This window comes from Neovison vison, chromosome 3, assembly GCF_020171115.1.
Source record: "Neovison vison isolate M4711 chromosome 3, ASM_NN_V1, whole genome shotgun sequence".
NCBI classification, from domain to species: Eukaryota; Metazoa; Chordata; class Mammalia; order Carnivora; family Mustelidae; genus Neogale; species Neogale vison.
In genome coordinates this window covers 232,657,840-232,685,170 of record NC_058093.1, presented here as the reverse complement: position 1 = coordinate 232,685,170, position 27,331 = coordinate 232,657,840, and the positions used below count along the sequence as shown (strand labels likewise).

The following is a 27,331-nucleotide window of genomic DNA, read 5'->3' as shown; positions in this document are numbered from 1 at the left end:
TCATGACCCGAGCCGAAGGCAGAGGCCTCAACCCACTGAGCCACCCAGGCGCCCCATCTCTTTGAATTTCTTAAGTCCAATTTGTTTTTTAGTTATCTTCTTCTTACTGGTTTGTTAAAAGTTCTCCCTTTGGGGCACCTGGAGGGCTCAGTGGGTTAAAGCCTCTGCCTTCGGCTCAGGTCATGATCTCAGGGTCCTGGGATCAAGCCCCGCATTGGGCTCTCTGCTCGGCAGGGAGCCTGCTTCCCCCATCTCTCTGCCTGCTTCTCTGCCTACTTGTGAACTCGGTCAAATAAATAAAATCTTAAAAAAAAAAGTTCTTCCTTTATGTGAAAGGTATTAATATGTACGAAGAAAATTACCAATCTACCACATACCTTTAGAACTTAACAAATTTACTTCTATATAGAAGGCTAATATTTACAGAGACCAAATCCTTTGTATTTCCAGGTTTGATGTAATGCTAAGAAAGGCTTTCCCTAACCATTAAAAAATATTTTCTAGGGGTGCCTGGATGACATGGTCAATTAAATGTCTGACTCTTGATTTCAGCTCAGGTCCTGATCTTGAAATTGAGCCCTACATCAGGCTCTGCACTGGGTGTGAAGCCTGCTCAGGATTCACTCCCTCCCTCTCCCTCTGCTCCCCAACCCCGCTCATTCTCTCATTCTCTCAAACAAAACAAAACAAAAGTTTGTTTTTTTTTTTAATATTCTTGTAGAACTCCTAAGGAGTTCTTTAATCCATCTGGAATCTCTTTTCATGTACACTATGAAGGAAAACCTAATTTTTAGATTAGCCAGCAATCCAACATAGGAGTAAGATTCATTTTCTTCATTTGGCTTACCTATGCCTTCTATTCCTACAACAACTATGTTATTTTATTTGTATAAGAAAGAGATTTTTTTTTTTTGGTAACTCTTAGATTCATCCCAATTCTTCAAAAATAAATACTTGAGGTTTAATTCCAGTTACCTGTCTTTTGGATCCCAGCTGAAAAAAACATTTAAGTCTCTGTTGTCTCTCAAGGCTTCCCATGGAATGTCATCTTCTTCCGGCTGAAGATTCATTGATTTTATACTTTCTGCTAAACTGGTTGATCTGTGATACAGAAAATTTATGTATTATTTCAACAGTAAAACAGCCATGAAAACGTATTAGCCACAACTTTGTCTTACTAGAAATAAAGGAAAAGAAAGAAGAAGAAAGATTTATTATTAAGAAGTAAAGGTTCACAGAAGATGACACAGAACCAAGCCCATATCACGCTGGCCTGCTACACAGCAAGAGAAAGCATCTGGAAGCTCAACTAAAATAAAGTGGGTCAACATTAATTCCTGAAACCCCATGTTTAAGTGGGGAAGGGAAAGCCTTTAAACAACACATGGACTGGGGTGATGACCACAGCCTGTCTGGTTTGTGCACGAGACACGCAATGGGGCTGGCTATGCGATCATTCTCCATGACATGCACGGGGTCATTTCCCCTTTCTTCTCTGCTCCCACCAACTTCCTCTCTCTCTCTCTCTCTCTCTTTTTCCCCATTTGTCCTTAGCCTAGGCCTGCTATTATTACCCAGAAGCCCATAAACGGCTCTCAGGATCTGATCTAATCCCTGAGTTTCTTTTTAGCTCTTGTGCAATACTTACATATTTGCTTCAAGTAGAAGGTCTAACAACATCCGTTCAGTACGGACTTGTGCAAAATGAAGAGAATTATTCAGCCTGTTCCTAAAAGCGATAAACTCTGGGATCTTCTCAAATGCACCATATTTGTAAGCTTGAATAATATATTCTGAGGTCTGGGAAGGAAAGACATCACCTCCGTATAAATATTTCACAGATCAGGCAAAGAAGACAAAACTTGCCAGGCAAAACAAACCAAACTACACTCAAACTAAAATTAAGATGTGAACTCTAATCTTTAAAGGTCACAAGTAGAATATCAGTTTTATAAAACATTATTTTTCTTTTTTCCTATACCAGTCATATGTGTTCTTCACTACCACTACTACCACTACTACCACCACCACCACCCAGCTGCTGCTACCCACAGAGACTTTCTCTTAGCAGTTCTATCTTTTAATTTGGTAGGACTGGAGGTTTTGTGATACCATGTCAGTCAAAAATTTCGTTTAGTGCCATTATGGAAGGGATGTTACTCCATGTTTTTCTGCATCTAAGATAAATTGCATTCTATACAGAGGTTCCAAAAACAACAGAATAATATAACCACCCACTACCAACCCAAATAAAAAATCACCCTCTTCCAGAAAAAAGACAGGCTGCTCCTTGGTTTTGTTTATTTCTGAGTACTATGTATCACAAACATAGAGCATATGTGCACTGTATCAAGACAGAAGACAACAAACAAAAGACCATGAGAATTCATCAGAATCCACTCTGAGGACAGAAAGACTACAAGAACCAGGTTTTTTGTCCATCCAAACTATGTAAGACCTATGCTGGAAAATTCCATGAACAAGTAAGTGAAGGAAACACTCACCATATGCACTTTAATTTTAGAGTAATACATATGTACAGATGCAATGTTGTGAACAGAGACTAGAGAAAGAATTCTCAACAGAAATTCTGGCACAATAGAAGAAAATCTCAGGGAAGAACATTTCAGGGGTGTGGGCCTATACCATCAGGATCAGAAGTCAGAAGGGTGCCCTTTTGGGCAAGGAACGTTAAGCTGAAAGCGGATGTTTGCCCCAAAGATCCTTTCCAGAAAAGCCAGTCTTTATACACCTTAGTCAGCTCTGCCCCCATCTCCATTATGACTAAATAATCTGCCCAGTAGGAAAATATGCCGATAGTCAACAACATACCCTCTGATACACAGCCTCGCAGGGTTCATTTCAGGCCGCGGGATTGCGCCACGGGCGCTAATTCAACTGCATTCGATGCGGCTTTTAAACCCCATGGGACACCTCGGCGAGCTGTTTGCCTGCAGTATCTGGAGAAATTAAAGACGGACGGACACAAGAAAATTAAAAAGATTACTTGTGATCCTGCAGGTTTAAAGAAGGACTATCCGAAAAAGCTCAAGTGTACCTTCTAGCCTGATTAAAGGACAGTGATACGCCCCATCAAGAAGAGGCCAGGATACTCTAAACACATAGGCCTATCCGATGGCCTCTTGGCTTGGAAAAAGCAAGGTTTACTATCAGCCCTTGTGGCAGGAACTTACAGCTTGAAAAAACCAGCTGCTTAGGAACAAATGATCCAGCAATTAATCAGGATGAAAACAGGACTTCTGGGGATTTCAATCAAATTTACCAATTACAGCTCCAAAATACGCTGATTAAAGAAAAGAACCCAGCTTTACCAAGTAGACAGGCAGTCTTAATTTCTGAGTGGTCCATGGAATATCACTTTTGAAAAAGAGGCAATGGCTTTTAAAAAAGAAAAATAAGGGGCAACAGACAGGGAATGCAGTCCTTTAACAAACTGAGAAGGTAATTGCAGCTCTCTGGCTTCTGTTTTTAAGATCGTCCTCCTTTAATGCTGCAGCAAAGCATCACTGCAGAGCTAGAAAAGGGCCTGTGCATCCACAATTTGAAGAGACAACCCCTACTGGAACTGCAGGCAAAACTGGAAGCCACAGGCACTTTAAAACTTCTGAAAATCAGAGAATGTTGTCCGTACCTATTTCTACTCATTTATGCACCATGAGGCTAGTTATATCCCATATGGATTCCTGAAATGAACCCTGGTCACTGTAAGAATTAACAAAATAGATGGACATCAACCCTGAATGATCATCTTCATGAACACCTAAAACGGACTTTTAACAGGAAATTATTTTTGAAGTACAAACACAGAAGTAACTTTGAGAGATAAGAAAATCTGTCTCTAAGTCTAACATTGTAAAAATCGATTCCAAAGTAAGATGACAATGATGACCTTTCCAAAAGGAAAATCCCTGTGTAGACCTTCCAAATATAAATTTCAATCCCATAGCACGAAGCCTTACAAAGCAGAACACTGGATTTTCCAGTTAAGGAGCAAAAGTGTTCTTTCAAAGATCAAGTTGGGAATTGAAATACATCAGTCAATCAAGAAAGAACCATCTGGGGAGCTCAAAAACTAGCAAGAATAAAAGATGTAGAACACAGGGTTTTAGCCTTCCAAGATCTAGGTTAACACATACAAGACAACACTAAACTTGTGCTCTTTCTTATCCTCAAATTCCTAGAGGAAACAGTCAATGCCACAGTGCCCAGTTCCCTATTTTCGGACTCAAGCTAGGCATGAAGGTTTAAGGTGCATTTTCCTTGCTGTACTGGTTTTTGCTTTTGCCTCTAGGACCCCCCAAAGATTATCTACTTTAGTAAGATTAAATAAACTCCTTCTTGTAGTAATAAAAATAAATTTCAAGCGGAGAGTCCTATTCCCAGATCAATAAAATGATCAGGTCCAGCATCACATACACTCAGATCAATTAGTCACTTCTGCCCCACATAACCATCAGCAAAACTTCAGAGACAAAAAAAGGCACTGAGAACAACATACCCTCTCAAATCATTCCTGAAGATCTCCTTTCTCTATAACAGTAACTGGAGTTGTTTTATTTTGGGGTGGGTGTATTTTGTCTTCAAAACAACTCTTTAGACACAGTAATTGGTGGGGGGAAGGGGGAAGCAAAGCTTAATTTTCAATAGGATATGAAATGTGCCTTATTGACCAAATTGGGAACAATGTGGTGCTTCTAGAATGCTGGATGATTAAAAACTGGAATAAAACCAGCCACCAGGCATGGATTAATCCATTATTTACCCCAACTTCTGCCTCAGAGCTAACAGAGAAACAAAACTTTGAAAAGGAGTTATCGGTAAATATTTCTTTAACCTCTTTCTTAGAAATACAGAAGTGACAGCCAGAATAATGAGATTTGAGAAACACTTTTGATTTTTTCCCTTGACTTAGTGAACTTCTTAAGAACAGAGAAGGGCAAGCACAGATACCTGAACACACAGTACAAACACACAGATTTATAACTCAACTGCCTACTTGTACTAAGATATTTTAGAAATCCAAGGTCCTAGAGATGCCCTCAGATCTCTAAGCCAGGCCAGCACCTTCCAGGCAGCATGTTCAAACACTGATGCCTACTTCCCTCTCTCCCTGATCAGGAGCTATGGCACAAAATAAGGTATGAACAGAGATCCCGAACACGGGAAAGTGCCATGCGGGAAGGGGAATAGGGCTTAAAAGCCAACTGATGCACAGCTTACTATCCCTTGTTACATCAGCTCTCTAGGCCTTGCCATAAGGCTTACCAGGACAGAATTACTAAAAGCTGACAACAATAAACCTGTATTCCATTGTTCAGAAATGCTTCCGCTCTGCCTTCTGTTTAATACAAGGCTAAAAAATTCGATGGAAGATAGATTAACCACAGTTGTTAACAGTTACAAAAGAACCACCCCAAAAACCAGCTCTGTTGCCAAGTTCCTTAGTTGCCGTTAGACCAAGAAAAGAGAAAACTATGGGCAGATATCTGGCATGGCCGAATTCTAAGCAATGAGTTTTAGAAGCACATGAGAATAAAGCAGGCAATGACCATCCTAGAGACTTGCCTTCTTTTCACCTGTGTTCACCTCTAGTCAGTCAACCAACTGTATTCAAGGTGGATTTACACAGTTGGTTGACTGACTAGGGACTATACAAAACTTGTGCTTAACTGACAAGTGGAGACCAAGTCTGCTTGCAGTGAAAAATATGGTGCAAATCCCATCCTTTCATTATGGCACATAGCTCTACCTTATTTACCGCTACTTTAAAAAACACACTACTGACACAAGTTTCAACTGGACAATTTTATAACTCTAAGAAAATACAAGTGCACTGGCTGTTGGCAAAGAGCATGGTAGTATAAACTTCGGAAATAAAAGGTAACACAGAGCAGCTGCTGTTACAGACTCTTCTACGGCATCCCAGGCTCTAAACACATATGGGTTACCTCTTATACCCTTAGAAAAAGTCCCTTAGAACTAAAAGGAATACCACTTACTACTCTAATAGTGTTTTAACTATACCTCTGCATGGATTCTATTAAACACACCCACTCTAGCAACCATAAAAACACTTAACCTCCACCTAACAGACGTGGCCAGTAAGCTATGGCCTAAGGCACTTGCAAGTACGCATGGTGCATTCAACGTGCACGTGTGCCACATGAGGGAAGGTGTTCTCTGACTCGCGTGCATTCAGCAGGCAAGAACATATTTTTTTAAAGTATTTTTCACTTACATCTTTCTGGTTGGAGTGGAAAAACCTGAGTGCGAAGTTACAGGATTGGGATGCAGCAGCATACTGACCTAGGGATTCGGCATATCGGGTCAAAAGATAGCTAGGTCAGAAAGAAAGAAAGAAAAAAAAATACGTTATACTTACCACCTCCAGTACCAACTACACTTCAAATTATTATAGCAGATAAATAGGCACACAGGGAAGTTAAAACAGCCTGCCACAGAAATCATCCCATTTACAGAATCAATTTTTTTTTAAAGAGCAAAGTTAATTCAATTTTGTGGGAGACTAAAGTTCTATGCCATGCTTTCTTACGCTCATATGATTAATGGACCAGAAGGGGATAAAGAAAATACCCTTGATTCATCATAAAGAACAGTCAAAACACATATTCAAAGGATTTCTAAGGTCAACAAATAAAGAACATGTATTAATCTCAACTGCAAAGCAGAAATAAAGACTTCACGATAGTATGTTCCAAGTATACAGCCGTTTGCGACCTCTGGGGAAAACTCTTACCTTTTCAAAACTGCAAATTTTAAAATTACCATTAATGCTAGAAGATATAAAAATCTTTCTGCTTTGCAATGGGTCATCATGGGGGGGATACTTAATCTAAAAAGCTTAATAACAGAAACTGAAAAGCTTGAACTCCATGTGTAAGGACCCCACCCTGATGTAGCCAGCTGCTCAGAATTCAGAGTATATACTACCAACCCAATGGTGTCATGCTGGATATGCTTAGCATCAAGGCTGGAGTACAGATCCACCACTGGTTCAAAAGCCCCCAGCACACAGTAGATTCGAACAAGCAGCAATTTGAATTGAGCATTGGAAGGGCTGTGGGTTAATCCCTCTTCCAGCAAAGTCAGGGCCTGCCACACAGCAGTCTCGTCACCTAGAACCAAAACGTAACAGTATTATCCACAGTACTTAGCAGCAGATGGAAATTTCTCATAAACAAAAAACAAAAACTTACTGGTATTATCACCTCCCTTAACTATCTCAAGAATGAGTTTAGGTGTCAAAGAAAAAATTTTAGATATACACACCTGTAAGCAAAACAGGCAATTTCCCAGAATAGATAGTTTCTCAATAGTTACCTCAGTTCTTAAAGATGCATCTGCAAAAGTGATGCAAACTTTAAGTTGTGAGGTTTAGGAAGAAAGTTACAGAATCTCTGAGAATCCTAGATTCTGAAGAGATGGACCTTGAAGGAGAATTTGAGTCCACCAACCTTCCCAATACAGGATTTTCTTTACCCGACCCCAGGAAGATATTCTCTCCAGGCAACATTTTTCTTCCATATGTAACTCTACTATTCAGATGTCAAATAATATTTTAAAAAAGCTGTTCACTAATAAATTAATATAACAAACTTATTTTTGGCCTGCCAAAATACAAAGGTTACATACATCAATAGTCTTAAAGATTAAGTAACTTCTCTTTCACGAACCTATGGAGATAATATGAATTAGAGATAAAGATTTATATAAAAAAAATTCATTGTACTAATAATGAGGGAATGATTAAGAAAATTATAATAAGGCCCACATTATGCAGCCATTTGTTATTAATGAGTTTTTAGTTAATGAGGGAAAATACTTATACACTAACAGTTCAGTAAAACACACAGAATTCAAATTACTATGAAGAAGTGATCTTTAGTCTATAAGACATGCACAGAAAAAAAGAGAAGGAAATGCGCCAGCTTTTAGAATGTGTTTTGGAAGCTTTCCAGCTTAAGATTAAAATAAACTCTTTCCCAACACTTATAAGTTATTTTTATGGTCAGAGAAAACTTAAACTAAAACTTAAAACACTTAAATAAAGCTCCATGCCTTGACCTTTTCGAATTATATGCTGCAGACTTTTTTCTACAAGAAATGCGATATAATCAAAAATTGGGGTTTTAGATAAATATCCATAATCCTACCCAAACTATGCATACCTATAATCTATGCAAACTACCATTATGACTTTAATGTATTGCCTTTGAATCAGAATTACTTTTACACAGTAGCAGTCACGATATCATCTAATTTTGTGTTCTGCTCTTTGAAGTGTTTTCCCATGTTGCTACCTAGTCTTCACAATTGTAATTTTATTGAATTCAACACTTACTAACTTAAAACTCTGGAGCAACACTAGATATAGGACTGGAGGACCAGGTGGTTCCTGGCCTCAAGGGGCTCAGAGGTGAGTAAAGAGCTGCACAATTAAAGGGAATAAATAATTCTAAGAAGTCCTAGTTACTCGGTGCTTGGGTGGCTCAGTCAGTTAAGCGACCAACTCCTGGCTTCAGCTTGGGTGCTGGGATTGAGCGAGCCCCCGGCAGGCTCTGTGCTCAGCAAGAGTTGCCTTGAGTATGCCCTCCCTCTGCCCTTCTCCCAACTGGTGTGCACACTTGCTCTCCCTCTAAAGTAAATAAATAAATCTTAGAAAAGAAAAGAATGGGGTGCCTGGGTGGTTCAGTCAGTTAAGGGTCTGCCTTTGGCTTGGGTCATGATCTCAGGGTCCTGGGATCTAGCCCTGTGTCAGGCTCCCTGCTCTGAGGGGAGTATGCTTCTCCCTCAGCTCATGCTCTCCCTCTCAAATAAACAAAAATCTTAAAAAAGAAAAAAACCCTAGTTACTCAAAGATAACTAGTATTGAAAAAAAATCTTAAAATGGAAACAAAATTTCAAAATAAACATTTAAAAAAAGTATAATTTGTATTTTTCCTCAACTATTAAACCGCTACAAGGATATTTATTATTTTATTTTACAAAATTTAGGCTACAACTACAACTCTATCCAAATTCTTCACCACATCAAAAGAGCATCAAGCAAAAAAAGAAAAGAGCATTGGGCTTTTTGGGAAAAATTTTTCTAACTGAATGTTGTAATATAACAAAATGATGTAAGTTCTAGAGATATATTAATGTATAGTATGGACTACAGTTAATATACTGTTCTGTATACTCAAAAGCTGCTAGGAGAGTAGATCTTAATATTTCTAATCATAAGAAAAAAAATCTAACTATGGGGTGACAGATTTTTTTTTTAATTTTTTTATTTTTTATAAACATATATTTTTATCCCCAGGGGTACAGGTCTGTGAACTGCCAGGTTTACACACTTCACAGCACGAGGTGACAGATGTTAACTAAACTTATGGTGGTAATCATTTCATGATATACATATCATTTCATGATATACATATATCAAATCATTATGTTATACATCTTAAGCTATATAATCTTGAGCTAATACAATGTAATGTATCAATCACATTTCTTCAATAAAACTGGAGGGGAGGGGCGCCTGGGTGGCTCAGTGGGTTAAGCCGCTGCCTTCGGCTCAGGTCATGATCTCAGGGTCCTGGGATCGAGTCCCGCATCGGGCTCTCTGCTCAGCAGGGAGCCTGCTTCCCTCTCTCTCTCTCTCTGCCTGCCTCTCCATCTACTTGTGATTTCTCTCTGTCTATAAATAAATAAATAAAATCTTTAAAAAAAAAAAACAAAAAAAAACTGGAGGGGAAAAAGATATTCTTAACTTCCCATTTTACTTTTGCAGAATCATAAACAAATGCCTTTTGGCAAAATATCTGAGAGCATCATCAACTTCTTAAAGTGCTCTTCTTAGGGGCACCTGGATGGCTCAATCGTTACGTGTCTGCCTTCTTCAGCTCAGGTCATGATCTCAGGGTCCTGGGATCCAGCCCCACATCAGGTTCCCTGCTCAGCGGGAAGCCTGCTTCGCCCTCTCCCACTCCCCCTGCTTGTGCTCCCTCTCAACCTATGTCTCTCTCTGTCAAATAAATAAGTAAAATCTTAAAAGAAATTTTAAAAGTGCTCTTCTTAATCTTTCACATTCAAATCAGTCTTCCAACATTCATACCGAATATCTACAGATTTCTATTATCTGTCAGATCCACTCTGGACAATGACTATGCCTCTAATTAGAGCACTGCTACCTCACTTTCACTGACTGCAAGAAACCCTACATCTTTATAATATTGGCAATTTTTCAATGTATCTGCACAATGTATCTGTATGATTATGGAAAATCTGCTTAACTTCTTTCTCTGCCCTGTCTTTCCTTCATCTAAAAAACTGCACCAATCGTAACTATATTATGAGGTTTAAATTACCTAATTCATGTAAAGCACTTTCAAGGGCCTGCTGATCAACAAATGTTAGCTGCTATTGCTACACTGGGCATGTTGCTAAAAAAAACACAAGGGATTAGCAAAGCCATATAGTCACTTATGAGCAAGAATGGATGCTAGAATAAGTGGGGAAGGGTATCTGAGTAGGGATCAAATTACTAAGGGGTCAGTTCATTCATGGATGTTGTACAGCTCTATGCAAACTCACGATTCTGGGGCTCAGATGACAAAGACTCTGATAAAAAGGATTTCAGCCCCATCTCCGGTACAATACAGTATAACAAGTACTAGCACAGGGATACATACAACATCCTATAAAAGTTCAGAAGGGGCATAAACTCTTTAGTCGGGGGGGGGGGTGAAATCAAGACAGGCTCATCGGAGGTAAAAGTTAGATGAAGGAAGGAAGGAAGTTATTTCAAAGAGGCACATGACGTTCACTAATACTAGCAAAAAAACCCAGCAGATTGAGGCTGTAAGTACCTAAGAATTTAGAGATAGAAGCAGAGACTAGGTTATACAGAGCACTGTAAACTATCCTAAAGAGGCTGACCTTTACCCTCAGGAAAAAAGGGCACCTCTGAAGGGTTTTCAGCCCAAGGGTGACGGTATGAAAATCAAATGCTCCATGAAATGACCCTCAAGGGCAGGGCTTGTGTCCACCACACACAGTACTGTCTCCCCAGCCCTTTGTTTCTTGTGCAATTTATTCTCGTGAATAATATGCAGTAAGTACCTCAAAAAACTGCTAGTAAAAGAAAATGTCAGGAGTGAGACCTAAAGGGAATCTCAGTATCATTTGCTGAATCATCCTTTTCTTGCTCAAGGATATATGATGCTTCCTTCAGCATATATTGTATTTCTGTCCTGAACAGGTTAATTAGAATTACATTCCCAAAAGAGTACATTCTCCTAAACATTTTTTTAAGTGAATAAAAAGGGCTATTCCATTTCATGGACCTATACATCTCTCTCTGAATCAGTTTCTCTTATTTTAATTGTGGCAACTTTGTAATAGGTAGTTCAGTCATTACTCACTTTTCGGAAATGTTTAAAAACGTAACAGAAAACAAGAAATATCATGTGTTGACAAGGATGTGGAAATAAAGGATCCCTCATGCACTGCTGGTGGGAATGTAAATTGGTGCAGCCATTGTGGAAAACAGTATGGAGGTTCCTCAAAAAAAATTAAAACCAGAAATATCGTATGATTCAGTAATTCCACTTCTGGGTATTTACCAAAAGAAAATGAAAATACTAACTCAAAAAAGATATGCATACGCAGCATTATTTACAATAGCCAGGATACGGAAGCAAACCAAGTGTCCATCGATAGACGAATGGATAAAGAAGATGTGTTGTGTACACACATACACTCACACATACACACATGAATGTTATTCAGCCATAAAAAAGAACATTTTGCCATTTGCAACAAGGATGGACCCAGTGGGTATTATGCTAGTGAAATAAGCTAGACAGAGAAAAATGAATACCATATGATTTCACTTATATGTGTAATCTAAGAAATAAAATGAACAAACAAACAAAAAAGGAGACACAGACCTAGAAATAAAGAACTGATGGTTGTCAGGAGGGACAGAGGGTGGGGAAAAAAGAGGAGTGGGAGGTATAAGCTTCCAGTCATGGAATGAGTAAGTCACAGGGATGAAAGGCACAGTGTAGGAAATACAGTCACTGGTACCGCGACAGTGGTTCATGGCAACAGATGCTGGCCACATTTGTGGTGAGGAGGGCATGATGTGCAGAACTGCCGAAGCACTATGTTGTACACTTGAAATTAATGTAATGTGTATCAACTATACTTTAATAAAATTTAAAAAATCAAAACAGAACAGATGTGCACTGATTTAAGATTATCTGGATTACAGAGAGGGGGATTATCTGGCGATGGGCTCTTCTAGAAGCACCCTGGAGAAGGGCAAGGAGGAAAAACCTAAAAGCATAAGTCAAATTCTTGGATTATAATAATTAGTCTCAGGATTTATAATCAATAAAAGCAAAGCATAAAGTCAAACTGAAATCACTCTTCCTTACCTGTTTCTCTCCATATATCAATAAGCACATGGACAGCAAGGAGACAGTAATAGTCTGAAAACTGCAATTCGGTTTTCAAACAGGATTTCCCTGTAGGGAAAAAATCCCATATTTGTATTTTAACATTTGTTCAACTATCACTGCCCCAAAGGAGTTTTTTAAAGCAGGAAAGTGACAGAAGGGAGAAGATAAGAAAGAGGAAATTAAAGTAGTAAGAGGCGTATAAATACCAGAAGAAAAATGTTAAGCCATGAATCAAAGGATTCAAAAGAAGTAAGGCCACACTCAGCTGAAGCAGAAGGAAGAGTTCTAGAACAAAAGTGGTATCTGCAATGGCCCCAAAGGGAGAGCAGCAAGATCTGGAAGGAGGTTTCAGGTAAAGAGAAGAACAGAAGCCAAGGGCCATGTACAACTAAAGTAATGGTACACTCTTTACTTCACCTAATGATTCAGATTACAGTTAGAGAAACACTGACTTCATCTGGTCACATAATTTATACTTTATCACATATATCTAGCAAAAGATCATCTACTTCTGAACTAAACATTTATCTCATAATCTATGACATTCACTTTGTTCAATTTCAGTCTATATATTAAAAATAGTAAGACCTATAAGCAGAAAATGTCACAATTAATCATAAGCCCCATGTAATTTATATGAGCCCCAGTGGGACAGAGCTCAATCAAGAAGAATATGGACACCTATCATTATTCAAAATTCCAAACTTAAGAAAGGCTTTATATGTGAACAGTCTTCCCATCTGACAGAATACGCTCCTTGCCATACTCATTAAAACAAGGTGCTCTGAGTGATAAAAACAAAAACCAACAGACTAAAACTTAGCAAATCAGGCAACTACTACACATTTTGAAAGAATGCTCACCAAATTCTAGTCCGTGCTGATACCTTAGCATCAGTTCTCTGACCACACTCAGCTTCTGGTTTTTATCCATAGTGTGGTACAAGCCGAGCAGCCTCGTCAGCTGCACGACACACAGATGCTGCTGCAGAGCTCTGATGTCCGCAGGCAGCGCCAGCTTCTCCTCGGTTGGTGTCGACAAAGGAACAACTCCAAGTAACTGATTAATAAACTGCAATGTAGAAAAAAAGCACCAATCTCAAAACAGAACTCATCCTTGGCAGGCTGTAATTAACAAATGCTGAAGTGACTAGAAGAAGGCATTTTCTATCTACCAAAATTACTAAAACAAAAAAATTTCTAAGAGCACACAATGCTGATAAAAGGCCAACGGAAATGGCATTCTCATTCACTGCTGGCCACAAGTCATCTCTCAATACCAGGTACTATACCAACTGACAGATGAAAAGAATTGTGAAAATGTTTCATAAATTATTCCACACAACAGGGGCGCCTGGGTGGCTCAGTGGGTTAAGCTGCTGCCTTCAGCTCAGGTCGTGATCTCAGGGTCCTGGGATCGAGCCCCGCATCGGGCTCTCTGCTCAGCAGGGAGCCTGCTTCCTCCTCTCTCTGTGTCTGCCTCTCTGCCTACTTGTGATCTCTGTCTGTCAAATAAATAAATAAAATCTTAAAAAAAAAAAAATGCTTAAAAAAAAATATTAAAAAAAAAATTATTCCACACAACATAATATAATGATATGGCAATGAAAAGCTTGATTAGAAAAGCTATAAAAAGAGCAGATTATTAAAAACAAACCTACAAGTGAATTCTTACAGAAAATATTACATGTTGAGAGGAATAGTTATGTCATGTCAGTGGCCTTAAATTGCTTTTTATTCAAGTTTTATTTTCAGATACAGATTCACATGCATGATTTAAGAAATAATCCAGAGAGATCCCAGGTACCCTTCTCATCCAGTTTCTCCCGATGCTAACACCTTGCATTAAAATGATTTTCGGAGAGCCTGAGTGGTTCGATGGTTAAGCGTCTGCCTTTGGGTCAGGTCCTGGGATCTCAAGCCCCATGTCAGACTCCCTGCTCAGTGGGGTGTCTGCTTCTCCCTCTCTCTCTTAAATAAATACATAAAATCCTTCTTTAAAAAAAAGTATTTTCTGGGCGCCTGGGTGGCTCAGTGGGTTAAGCCGCTACCTTCAGCTCAGGTCATGATCTCAGGGTCCTGGGATCGAGTCCCGCATCGGGCTCTCTGCTCAGCAGGGAGCCTGCTTCCCTCTCTCTCTCTCTGCCTGCCTCTCTGTCTACTTGTGATTTCTCTCTGTCAAATAAATAAATAAAATCTTTAAAAAAAAAAAAAAAGTATTTTCTGAGGTGAGGGGTAAGGGGTAGGAGGATAGAAAAGGTTTGCAGTAGAATGAAACAGACAATCACCTCGTGTTTTAGACTAACTGAAGAACAGTTTTATACTTTCATGGTTCTGTCAGATTGGGGTGAATAAAAAAAAAAAGATTAATTCTGAGAAAGTAAGCTGTGTAAGAAATCTCCATAAAATACATAAAATTTCGTAACGATACAAATTCTGAATCGGGGGGCGATCATGTAAGGAGAGAAGTGGGATGTTGTAAATGAGATGATCATCCTTCCATGAAAGGGCACCAACAGAGGAAGACTGTAACTATAAAAATAAAGTTATACAAATCTGTAATTTAGAAATACTGAGGTAAATCACAGAAGACACAGGTAGGAGCTGAAAGCAATCTGCCTATAGAGAGCCAGAAGCAGGGAGAAGGTGGCAAAGAGCTGCTACTGTCTTTCAAGAGAAGCCTTATAGTACCATTCGGCTTTTTCAACTTTATCCATGAAATTTTTTCATAAAAATAAAAATTAAAAAAGAAAACCCCACTCATGCAGTCTCACATCTGTACCAATGTTGCTTCAAGTTGTCTCCAAATGTAGGAATTTTAATTATTATGATCAGATAATCATGTTCAACAAAGAAACTGCAGCCCCGGTCTTCATATTTTTTATTAAATGCCTGTATAGCTTCTATTGCCAGCTGTTCCATTCTTGTAAGCTACTGTATATATTAGTGGTGCTTATCATTAATGCCTTCTTCAAGGAATGCTGAACAATATTCCAGACAGGTTTTGTCATGAAACAATGCATTCATTCTTTATTCTAGTCTGTACCATTTTACTGCTATGCAAAAAGCTTCTTTAAAAACTGTAATCATTTGTTTAGCTTAAAACCCCAGGGCAAAGGAAATCGAAAGATAAAAACATCACTCTGGGTGAGCCACTTCAGGATAATTGGATTCAGTGGCCTACCTGTAGGGGCTCATCCCAGTTTAAAAGATTGGGACTATAGCTCTCAGCTTGAAATTTACTTAAATGGTTTGCAATCCTCTGACAAACACACTGCTGAGAGGCAGAATTTTTAGCTACTGAAGTCATCCTACATTTTTAAAAAGTTGTGGCAGCAAAATTATCCCCTCAATGAAAACTTATGTGGGTCTACAAAACTCATTCCAACAGCTTTAAATCCTTTGTTTCAGAGAACAAGGACTACCCATCACTGCTAGTATTCCAGCATTTCTAGAGGGTTCAACTCAATAGATTATTTACTACAGGAGGTCACATGAGATGACCTCCTGTAGTTTCAAACATACTAATACAGTAGAGCTTATACTAGATATACATTAGCAAACCCTTATGAATCTCAGCTGAGGGTAATTAACTGTCCCTTTAATGCAGCTTCATTAGTTGATGCTGCAACTTTTAAGATGGGAAGCAGTGGAAGACATGATCAATTGTTGCAAATCTTAGCACTTAGCAACAAATATTAACTGAAAAAATCTCTTCCAGACGGTTCTAGATTCTGCTTGAATCGCTCTACTAACACGAAACTCACACATTGTATTTTAGAGAATATAACTACTAGAAAGACCTTTTTTCCACTGGCCAAATTCTGAATTCCCTGTAACAACTTCCTACAGACCCCAATTCTCATTCCCTTTTTGTACGGGAGCTTTTCAATTATGAGAAAGGAAGGACTGTGTCCTCACCAGACCAAACCTCTCTTCCATTTCTCTCTCCTATGCTTTCAAGTCCTCCTACAACCCAGAACTCCTTTTCTGGATATCCTACAATTGATCTGGAAACTTCTAAAGCTTGACCTGAGCCCTGTAAACACAGCACTCCAAGAATAGTTTTACTAAACCAAAGTGAATAGTGACAGTCATTTCACAACCGAGAGATCATTGGCTACTTACCAGTTTGGAAAAGCACTGCTCCATCTGCCCTAGATACGTCACCCTCAAGACTGCCAAGCGTCAAACCTTGTGGACTGAACATAAAACCACCAAACAAATACTCCAGTAACCTCCACTATGGGGGTGACAGAAGGCACTCTGGAATAACAGGTGGTGGCAACCCTGTGATAGGAAGGCTTCGCTGCAACCTTCACTAATTACAGAGGTATTTATGAGTAAAACTGATCAAATCATGGACTTTTATACATGCCACTATTTCTTTACATGGCGCTCTATCCTACCCCACATACACTGTTCTTCCAACTGGTAGAGTACTCCACCTGCCCATTATCAGGGACACTCTGGACTAAACACTAAAAACTCATACTGTGGAACAGGGTATGAAGTTCCCAGCAACAGGTGAGCAATCTGACCCAGTACATGTTGCTGTGGATGAGGAATCTAAAGATAAGCTTCCCCATTTCATTATGTAAGAAATTTACATTGGTTCATTTACAGCAAAAACTCCTAATATATGACAACTAACAACAATGTGGTACACTGGATTAGATCACCAAACAGAAAAAGGACAATAATGGGAAAATCTAAATAAAATCTAGGGGTTAGTTAATAATAGTGTACCAGTGTCTTGCTTTGACAAGTACACCATGGTAATTTAAGATACTAACAAGCAAGGGTTAAGACTATAGTGTAACTTTCTGTACTATCTTTGTGACTTCTCTATAAATCTAAAATTATTAAAATAAGGGCATCAAAATGTAAAACCTTGCTCTGCAAAGGATCCTATTAAAGGGTGAAAAGACAAGGAGAGACCGGGAGAAAATATGTGAAACCACGTATCTGACAAAAGAGCTGTATCTAGAATATCCAAATTCTCAAAACGCAACAGTAAAGAAACAAAAACGAACTATGAAAGGAGCAAAAGACAGAAACACATTTCACTGAGAATATAAAGCTGGCAAATAACAGATGAGAAGACGTTCAACACCATTAACCAAGAGGGAATTAATTACACATTAAAATCACTATATACCTGCCAGAATGGCTAAAATAAAAAACGGTGACAACACTAAATCCTGATGAAGAGGCAGAGAAACTAGATCCACTCATTTACCGCTAACAGGAATTTAAACTGGAATGGCAACTGTGAAAAAGTTTGGCCATTTCTTTAAAAAAACTAAACAAGCAGCTATCATTACATTACTGGGCATTTTTTTCATATAAATGAAGACACAAGTTCGCACAAAAAGACCCACACACAAATGTCCACAGCAGCTCTATTTGTAACAGCCAAAAACAGGAAACTGGAAGTCCTTCAACAGTTTATAAAGAAATGGTGGCACATCCATACGACAGAATACTATTCAGCAGTACGAAAGAATGAACTACTGAAACATTAACATGGATGAAACTCCAGAGAATTATGCTGAGGGAGGAAAAAAGTCAATCTCAGAAAGTTACATATACTATGGCTCTATTACAACACATTCTTAAAATGACAAAATTACAGAAATAGAAATCATATTAATGATTGCCAGGGGACAAAGAGACAGGGAAAGGGGAAGGTACAGGGAGATGGCAGCGGGTAAAAAGGGGTAGCACGTGGGATCCTGGTGGTGGAACTGTTCTGTATCTTGACGCTGGCAGGGGTCACTGAGTCCACGTGCAATACACTGCACTAAATACACATTAATGTACCACATGTACACACCCAGATGTAAAACTGCTGAAATCTCCACAAGGTCAGTGAATTGTATCAATGTCAATTTCCTAATTATGGTATTATACTACAGTTAGGCAAGATGTTACCAGTGGGGCAAAATGGGAATGGGCTATACAGAGCTCTCTATATTATTTCTCTTATAACTGCATGTACATCTGTAATTATCTTAAAGCAAAACAAAACAAAAACACCATAAAACAAAAAGACAATCCAATTATCCATCAGAGGCTTATTCTCTTCATGGCTAAATTTATTTTTTTTTTTTTTAAGATTTTGTTTATTTATTTGACAGAGAGAGAGCACAAGTAGGCAGAGAGAGAGAGAGGGAAGCAGGCTTCTTGCTGAACAGAGAGCCCGATGCAGGACTCGATCCCAGGACCCTGAGATCATGACCTGAGCCGAAGGCAGCTGCTCAACCCACTGAGCCACCCACGCGCCCCTTCATGGCTAAATTTAACAAGAAATCATCTCTTAATCTATTAGCACCTGGAGTCCTTGGCTTACTAGAGCAGTTACCTTGGCATCTCGTGTTCATCACTCACACACAGATTTAACCTAGTTACAAGTAATATAGGTACCCAACAGAATTCTGTACTGTACTTACTTTTGTACACTGTGTAGCAGGTAGCAGGTCAACAAACACCTTGAGGTCTGTAAAACAACAAGGTTTATCCCCAAACCTTTTAAAATACTGGAACATTAATTCTTCTGGATCGCCTAAGAGAGTGAGAGAAAAAGAAATCACTACATTTGCTTCTGCAAATTTAAGAGGTCTGATTTGAAAAATAGTTATTTCTTTTTTTTCTTTTTTTTTTTTAATTTAAAAATTTTATTTATTTATTTGACAGACGGAGATCACAAGTAGGCAGAGAGAGTAGAGGAAACAGGCTCCTCGCTGAGCAGAGACCTCAAAGCAGGGCTTGATCCCAGGACCCTGGGATCATGACCTGAGCCGAAGGCAGAGGCTTTAACCCACTGAGCCACCCAGGCACCCCAAAAAATATTTATTTCAATTAAATTAAAATTTTGCTTGATGGGGCACCTGGGTGGCTCAGTCAGTTAAGCATCCGCCTTCAACCCAGATCATGATCTCGGGGTCTTAGGATCAAGCCCTCCATCAGGCTCCTGATCAATGGAGAGTTTGCTTCTCCCTCTGCCCCATCTCCAGCTCTCAAATAATAAATAAATAAAAACTTTAAAAAAATAAATAAAATTTTGCTTGAATACCTGAATGAGAATAACAATGAGGGCTGCAGGATGGCTTGCCCGTTTAAACAAGTATTTTAAAAAGGAGCTGAATCTTACAATCTCAACTAGTTTACTTGTTATTATACTTGGGAAATGTGACACTTTTCATTAATTAAAGTTTAAATACCTAAAAAGTTTTCATTAAAATTTAAATAAAGACTGAAGTTTATATAGAAACATTAAACAAATATGCTTCTTTCCACAGTTCTTGGAAGTATTAAATGTTAACTGAAGGGAATGTTTCATATGCACAACACAAGAGAAAATGGGAAGAGTACCAAGCCAGTAACTCCCAACAAGATCACTCACTGTGGAAAATTTAAACATGGATCTACAGAAACTACCAGTGCCTTTTATTTTTCCTCAAATTAAAAACACAATTAAAAACAAAAAATTTAAAAAACAAAAAAAATTTAAAAACAAAAAATAAAATAAATAAAAAATAAAATGCTCTCAAATTAAATCAGAGTTTCTGTAAGATTTTAGGTCTTGGTTTCTGTCCACATTTCAGAGAACTAAAGTCCACGGCTTTAATCAGATTCTCAAAGGATGCTGATCCAAGACACTAAGAATCACTTACTGATCCGCGTAAAAAAAGTTTTGTGGGGGCGCCTGGTTGGCTCAGTTGGTTAAGTGTCTGCCTTCAGCTCAGGTCATGATCCCAAGGTCCTGGGACTGAGCCCTGTGTTGGGTTCCCTGCTCAGCGGGGAGTCTGCTTCTTCCTCTGCTCCTTACCCTCCTTGTGCTCTCTCTCAAATAAATAAATAAAATCTTAAAAAAAAATTTGTGGAGGGGCTCCCGACTGGTTCAGTCGATACAGCATGTGAATCTTGATCCTGGGGTTGTGAGTTCAAGCCCTATGTTGCAGGCAGAGCTTACTTCAAAAAACAACAACAACAACAACAGTGGCAACTAGATAAACACAAATCTCTATTATGCAGGGTGGAAAGAAGGAAGAGAAAGACAGGAAATGGACACAGCAAGTGCCAACACAGATCCAAATACTTTTATATCAAACTTTGGAAAGAAACAATGGAATCTATGTTAACATTTCCTGGGGATCAGCTAAGGATCAAACGAAAATTTTCACTGGCAATTCTGTGAGACTAAGATTCCTGAAGTAGACATAAAGAAGTCAACATGGAGTTCAAAATTGGTTGTGAAAATTCTAGAAGGAATGAGAGAAGCCCACAGTTAATTTTAGAATAAGGTGCAAAGCGTGCCTGGGTGGCTCAGTTGGTTAAGCAACTGTCTTTGGGCTCAGGTCAGGATCCCAGAGTCCCAGGATCGAGTGCCGCATAGGGCTCCCCACTCCATGGGGAGTCTGCTTCTCCCTCTGACCTTCTCACCTCTCATGCGCTCTCTCACTGTCTCTCTCTTAAATAAATAAAATCTTAAAAAAAAAAAAAAAAGAATAAGCTGCAAAGAGCATTAATTAGATGATTAAAATGAACAGAGATGATCTAAGATACTAGAAGTATCTTTAGATACTGGAAGTGCTCATCTCAGGACAACTGGTGCCAAAAAGCAGCCTCTTTTAATGAGAACCAAATTTTCATAACGATAAGGGCCGGGGGGGCGGTTTCTTTGGAACTTTATCTTAAAAAAATGAAAATAAAAAATTAAGAAAGTTTATTATCTTAAAATTTAGGCTATAACTAAACCATAAGCTAATTCTTAGTATGAGCAAAGAATTACTGCTTTTTGAGGGGAAGGGTGCCATTTTCCAACAAAACTGAATTAGCATAATATGAGATCCATCATTTTCAAAAAAACATCTAAGGGGTTCCTCAACTTTCCTGAAGGCCTCTCTTCATGCTTTATTATCTGAATCATGTTTTCCTCCTATCTTGTCATTGTCCTTATAAATTTTCTCTTAACTGTTAATTGTTCTAACTCTGCCAGATGTTCTTTCATCAATGATGTGAGTGCTTGAAGCAGATTTTCAAGAAACCTTTCATCCACTTCATGAAATCTTGAAACTTTTTTACAAAACTGGCTATTATACTGTGAAACTGATTTTGACATTAATGTTGAGTCAAAAAAGAATGCCTGATAAAGGGGCGCCTGGGTGGCTCAGTGGGTTAAAGCCTCTGCCTTCGGCTCAGGTCATGATCCCAGGGTCCTGGGATCAAGCCCCGCGTCGGACTCTCCGCTCGGTGGAGAGCCTGCTTCCTCCTCTCTCTCTCTCTGCCTACTTGTGATCTCTGTCTGTCAAATAAATAAAAATAAAATCTTAAAAAAAAAAAAAAAAAAAAGAATGCCTGATAAAGACGCTGGCGAAAAAGGAAGAGATGCTAGTGTCGAGTTGAAGACATAATTGAGAGATAATGGAACAGTAATCTATTCATGAGTAAATATTTTCAGGTTATGAAGATACTTGCTTCCCAAGCATGACTTTATCATCACAGACCTCAGAGAATGAATACTGCGCTTGGGTATGGAGGGCATCCCTGTATCTTCTCCAAAGTTCCCAAATCATATTAAGGGTTCTTACCCAGTTTGTACTCATCATTAAAACCTTGACGTCTTAAACGTCTAATCAGTTCAAGTTTAGCAAGATGTGGTCCTCGGAGATGGCGTGAACTTTTAGATTCTTCTGTTATCCGATCTTCTATAAACTTCACAGCTTCTTCTGCAGAATAATGCACTTCTCCTTCTAAAGAGCTAGGTATAAAACATGGGAAAAGGTATGTTGTACCTCTACTGTCCATCCTAAAACTTAAAAGTGAAGCCAAATTGACTTCAAGAAACAAATTAAAAAATAAAAATCACTCTGATAATTATAGAATAGTAGGGGAGTGAAAGAAAACTATGAGCATATTCTGACAACTAACATGGCAAAGGGTTACTCCCAATTCTGGCACCTGATTACTGAACTGTGACCTCTACCTCTTTCTTTAAAATAAGAATGGAGGGGCGCCTGGGTGGCTCAGTGGGTTAAGCCTCTGCCTTCGGCTCGGGTCATGATCTCAGGGTCCTGGGATCAAGCCCCACATTGGGCTCTCCGCTCAGCGGGGAGCCTGCTTCCCCCTCTCTGTCAAATAAATAAATAAAACCTTTTAAAAAAAGAAAAAGAGGGACGACTGGGTGGCTCAGTTGGTTAAGCAGCTGCCTTCGGCTCAGGTCATGATCCCGGCGTCCTGGGAATCAGTCCCGCATCGGGCTCCTTGCTTGGCAGGGAGCCTGCTTCTCCCTCTGCCTCTGCCTGCATTCCGTCTGCCTGTGCTAGCTCTCTCTCCCTCTCTCTCTCTCTCTGATAAATAAATAAAATCTTTAAAAAAAGAAAAAGAGGGCGCCTGGGTGGCTCAGTGGGTTAAGTCGCTGCCTTCAGCTCAGGTCATGATCTCAGGGTCCTGGGATCGAGTCCCGCATGGGGCTCTCTGCTCAGCAGGGAGCCTGCTTCCTCCTCTCTCTCTCTCTCTGCCTGCCTCTCTGCCTACTTGTGATCTCTCTCTCTGTCAAATAAATAAATAAAATCTTTAAAAAAAAAAAAAAGAAAAGAAAAGAAAAAAGAAAGAATGGATAACTTTATATATATAAAATATTGCCTGACTAAAAAAATCTAAGTAAATTTTACTTTATTGCTTTAAGAATGAAGGCTGAGAAAATTAGATCACTCAGTTTATATTACAAAGTAAGCATCAGCTCATCACCACCTTAAATCCTTACTTTTTAAAAAGATCCCATTTATGTTTGTGTTTTTGTCTAGAATAGCAAAGGGAAAAAAAAAAGGAAACCAGCAACAATCCAAGTGTTCATCAGTCCATCAATGGGGAATAGGTTAAATGAATTACATCTTTAAAGTGGAGTTCTCTTAAGTCACTAAAAAGAATGAAACAAATCTATATATACCATATACGGAAGATGCCCAAGATATATTTTAAGGGAGAAAATACCAAGTTGCAAACCATTATGTCTAATATAACTGCATTTTTATGTTAAATAATGAGAATAATTACATTAGTTTGTTGACTAAATAAATCTGAAAGAAAGGACAATTAACTGCCATCAAGAGTTATCTCTGGGGGCACATGGCTGGCTCAGCAGGCAGGGCATGCGACTTGATCGTGGGTTCAGAAGTCTTGAGTTTGGGGTGCCTGGGTGGCTCAGTGGGTTAAGCCGCTGCCTTCGGCTCAGGTCATGATCTCAGGGTCCTGGGATCGAGTCCTGCATCGGGCTCTCTGCTCAGCAGGGAGCCTGCTTCCCTCTCTCTCTGCCTGCCTCTCCATCTACTTGTGATTTCTCTCTGTCAAATAAATACATAAAATCTTTAAAATGCAAACTATAAAAAAAAAAGAAGTTGTGAGTTCAAGCCCCACACTGGGCATAGAACTTACTTTAAAAAAAAAAAATTATCTCTGAGTCAATTATATCTCAATAAAAGTGGGGGAAAATGTTATTTCTGGGGTGATAAGGTATTTAGGAACACTTTCTACCCCATACATTTCTGCACTTAGTTTTAAGATTTCTTACATTCATTTATTTTGTAATTGTAAAAAAATGAGATATCTTACTTTGAAAGGAACACACTACTGAGACCAAAAAAAGAATTCTATTAGGCTTCCAATGAAATCATTTTGCTACACCATGCTAAAAAGTGCCACTGTAATTCAGGAAAGGAGTCAACTTACTGTTCACCTTCAGCAGGAGGAGTCCAGGCCTCTTCAATCAGTCGAAAGACAGAATCGAAATAAGTCAGATAGAACTGCCAGTCATCTGAGCTAAAATCAGATTGAATGGTGCACACAGGATTAAACCCAAGTTGTGACAAGTCTGTCCTAGGAACCATGATACTATTTTTAGGTTACATTTTAGTCTTCACTAGGAGAACCCCAACCCTCCCTCTGAGTTTCCTCTGCCACCCGAAAAGGGAATTAGAGAGGCATGTTCAAAGTAAAAAACTTTTAGGAAAAAGTTACTTCCTTCAATGAAATAAACAGGTCCAGAAAACTAATATTCTTAACAGAAAACTCCCATGTTAGTACTTCCACAAAATGGGCAGCTGGTGGTGGAGGGCGGGGAAGAGGGGAGGGACACAACACACGCTTCTTTTAGACCAATACTGAATTTAACAAATTAATGATTTTTAGCATTCATTCTGAAGATGTAATACTTCGCACTCTGATGGCGTAAGTTTCATTACACCCCTTTACTGAAAGATAAAGTTTCATCAAAAACGTTTTTAAAAATACCTAGGCCATACTACTGCAAGATTTATGCCCAGGAAATATAAAAGACAACAGATTAAAAAAAAAATTCAGTAGTGACACCTGAGAGCCCCACTCCAGTCTCATGGCCCAGAGAGAACCATCTACTCACTTTTTCAGTAAGAGGCGCCTGGAAAGGGCATTGCACTCTGGCCACCTGCTCAGCTTCTTATACATAGCCATGCATTTATTTTCCCGACTCTGAATCTCGCTCGTCAACTTCTCTACAATTAAAAGTTATAAAAATTGGTAAGCTGGTTTCATTTTTCCACAGAAAACAAAATAAAGTCCAAACACAAGAAGGAAAATGTCACATTTTCTTATTCCCTCTCTTAGAAAATGGGACCACTAGTAGATACCAACTATTATCTTATTAAAGACTATTTTTCTGAAAAGAAAAAAGTAAATTTCTGATACTAAACTTTTATAATCATTTTTCCTATAAACTACAAGGATCCAGAATGTACTGAGATGTGGATCTAATACATGGGATACACTTATAAAACCCCAAAAGCATTTAGGAACTAGTATATTTGGTCCATAGACAGACTTCGCATCTATACAAAATAAACGTTGAATGAGCTTGGACTGGAATGGGATGAGCCAGGTGAGAAGTTAGAAGCAATACAAAAATGAACAGAGATGAATCAAACACTTTCCCAACAGCGAGGAACAGAAAATCTATGACTACTGTTTCTGACCAAATGAGATTTACCCCGACCTCTCAGAACAGCTTAGCAAATTACTGATACCAACAACCACATTATGAATTTCCTACAGATAATCTTCATTTTAACTATCCTGAACTATAATCCAGCTGGGTAAAAACAGAAAGGCTGACTTCACCCATCTGCGAGGAGGCTGAAATTAAAGAATTAAAGATAAGCAACATTAAAACAATAAATACATAAAATCTTAAAAAAAAAAAAAAAGCGGGGAGTGGTGGCTAAGTGGTTCAATTGGTTAAGCACCCTCAGGGTCCTGGGATTAGCCCATGGGGTCAGGCTCAGTAGGGAGTCTGCTTCTCCCTCTCCCTCTGCCCCTTCCCTTGTCCCCCAACTCATGCTCCCTTTCTCTCTCTCAAATAAATCTTTAAAAAAAAAAAGAAATAACAAAACTGCTCATTTTATATAATTAGTTAACAGCATTAGTTTTTTGACCACACACAGTAAAGATTATACATATCTGTATGAAATAAAGTTATTTTATTTTTTAAATTGTATTTATTTGTCAGAGAGAGAGTGGACAAGCAGGGGAAGCAACAGGCAGAGGGAAAAGCAGGCTTCCTGCTACGCAAGGAGCCTAATGAGGGACTTGATCCCAGGATCCTGGGCCGTGGCCTGAGCCAAAGGGAGATGCTTAACCGAATGAGCCACTCAGACATCCCTGAAATAAAATTTCTTAATGATTCCTAATGAGAAATCTGAGGCTACTCATCTACAGTTAGATTCCCCCAAGGACTATAAAGGCATAATTAAAAATCAGGCTTGTCAAAACGACACTGGATTTCTAGGACTTTCTCCTAAGGAAATCATCAAAAATGGGTAAATGTGGGGCACCAGGGTGGCTCAGTTGTTAAACATCTACCCTCGATCAGATCATGATCCCAGGGTTCTGAGATCAAGACCCACAAAAAAAAAAAAAAAATCTTTAAAAAAAAGGGAAGCCTGGGTGGCTCAGTGGGTTAAAGCCTCTGCCTTTGGCTCAGGTCCTGGGATCGAGTCCTGCATCGGGCTCTCTGCCCAGCGGGGAGCCTGCTTCCTCCTCTCTCTCTCTCTCTGCCTGCCTCTCTGCCTGCTTGTGATCTCTGTCTGTCAAAAAAAAAAAAAAAATCTTTAAGACCCACATTGGGATCCCTGCTCGTTGGGAAGACTGTTTCTCCCCTTCCACTCCCCCTGCTTGTATTCCTGCTCTATCTCTCTCTCTCTCTCTCAAAAAAAAAAGGATAATTGTTAGAAACCTAAATCTTTGTCATAAACATCTTCAAAGGGGAATGGTTACATCAATCTATGAAGTTCCTACATTTAAGTTTTCCAACAAAAAGGGAAGAAGTATTTTCACTACAGTGGAAAAGAGCTAACTTCTTTAACATATAAAATGCTCTTGCAAATCATTACGATTAACCACATTTTCAGAAATAGGCAAAGGGGGCGCGTGGATGGCTCAGTGGGTTAAAGCCTCTGCCTTCAGCTCGGGTCATGATCCCAGAGTCCTGGGATCAAGTCCCCCATCGGGCTCTCTGCTCAGCGGGGAGCCTGCTTCCTCCTCTCTCTCGGCCTGCCTCTCTGCCTACTTGTGATCTTTCTCTGTCAGATAAATAAATAAAATCTTAAAAAAAAGAAAGAAAGAAAGAAATAGGCAAAGGATGGGGTGCCTGAGTGGTTCAATGGGTTGAGTGTCTGCCTTCAGCTCAAGTCATAATCCCTGGGTCCTGGGATCAAGCCCCACACTGGGCTCCCTGCTCCATGGGGAGCCTATTTCTCCCTCTCCCTGTGGATCTGCCTATTTGTGCTCTCTGTTAAATAAATA

General features: G+C 39.1%; 1 protein-coding gene across 1 annotated transcript in view; it reads right to left on the bottom strand.

Moving 5' to 3' along the window:
- The window catches only part of NAA25 (N-alpha-acetyltransferase 25, NatB auxiliary subunit), a 73,242-nt gene that overhangs the window by 19,332 nt on the left and 26,579 nt on the right, over positions 1–27,331 (bottom strand). Inside the window, exons 8-17 of the mRNA XM_044244252.1 lie at positions 24,915–25,026; positions 24,227–24,316; positions 22,090–22,259; positions 18,949–19,061; positions 13,358–13,565; positions 12,471–12,560; positions 6,977–7,157; positions 6,260–6,359; positions 1,649–1,800; positions 976–1,101 (exon numbers count right to left, since the gene is read on the bottom strand). Of these exons, the coding sequence (XP_044100187.1) occupies positions 976–1,101; positions 1,649–1,800; positions 6,260–6,359; positions 6,977–7,157; positions 12,471–12,560; positions 13,358–13,565; positions 18,949–19,061; positions 22,090–22,259; positions 24,227–24,316; positions 24,915–25,026 (1,342 nt within the window). The remainder of the gene's footprint in view (positions 1–975; positions 1,102–1,648; positions 1,801–6,259; positions 6,360–6,976; positions 7,158–12,470; positions 12,561–13,357; positions 13,566–18,948; positions 19,062–22,089; positions 22,260–24,226; positions 24,317–24,914; positions 25,027–27,331) is intronic.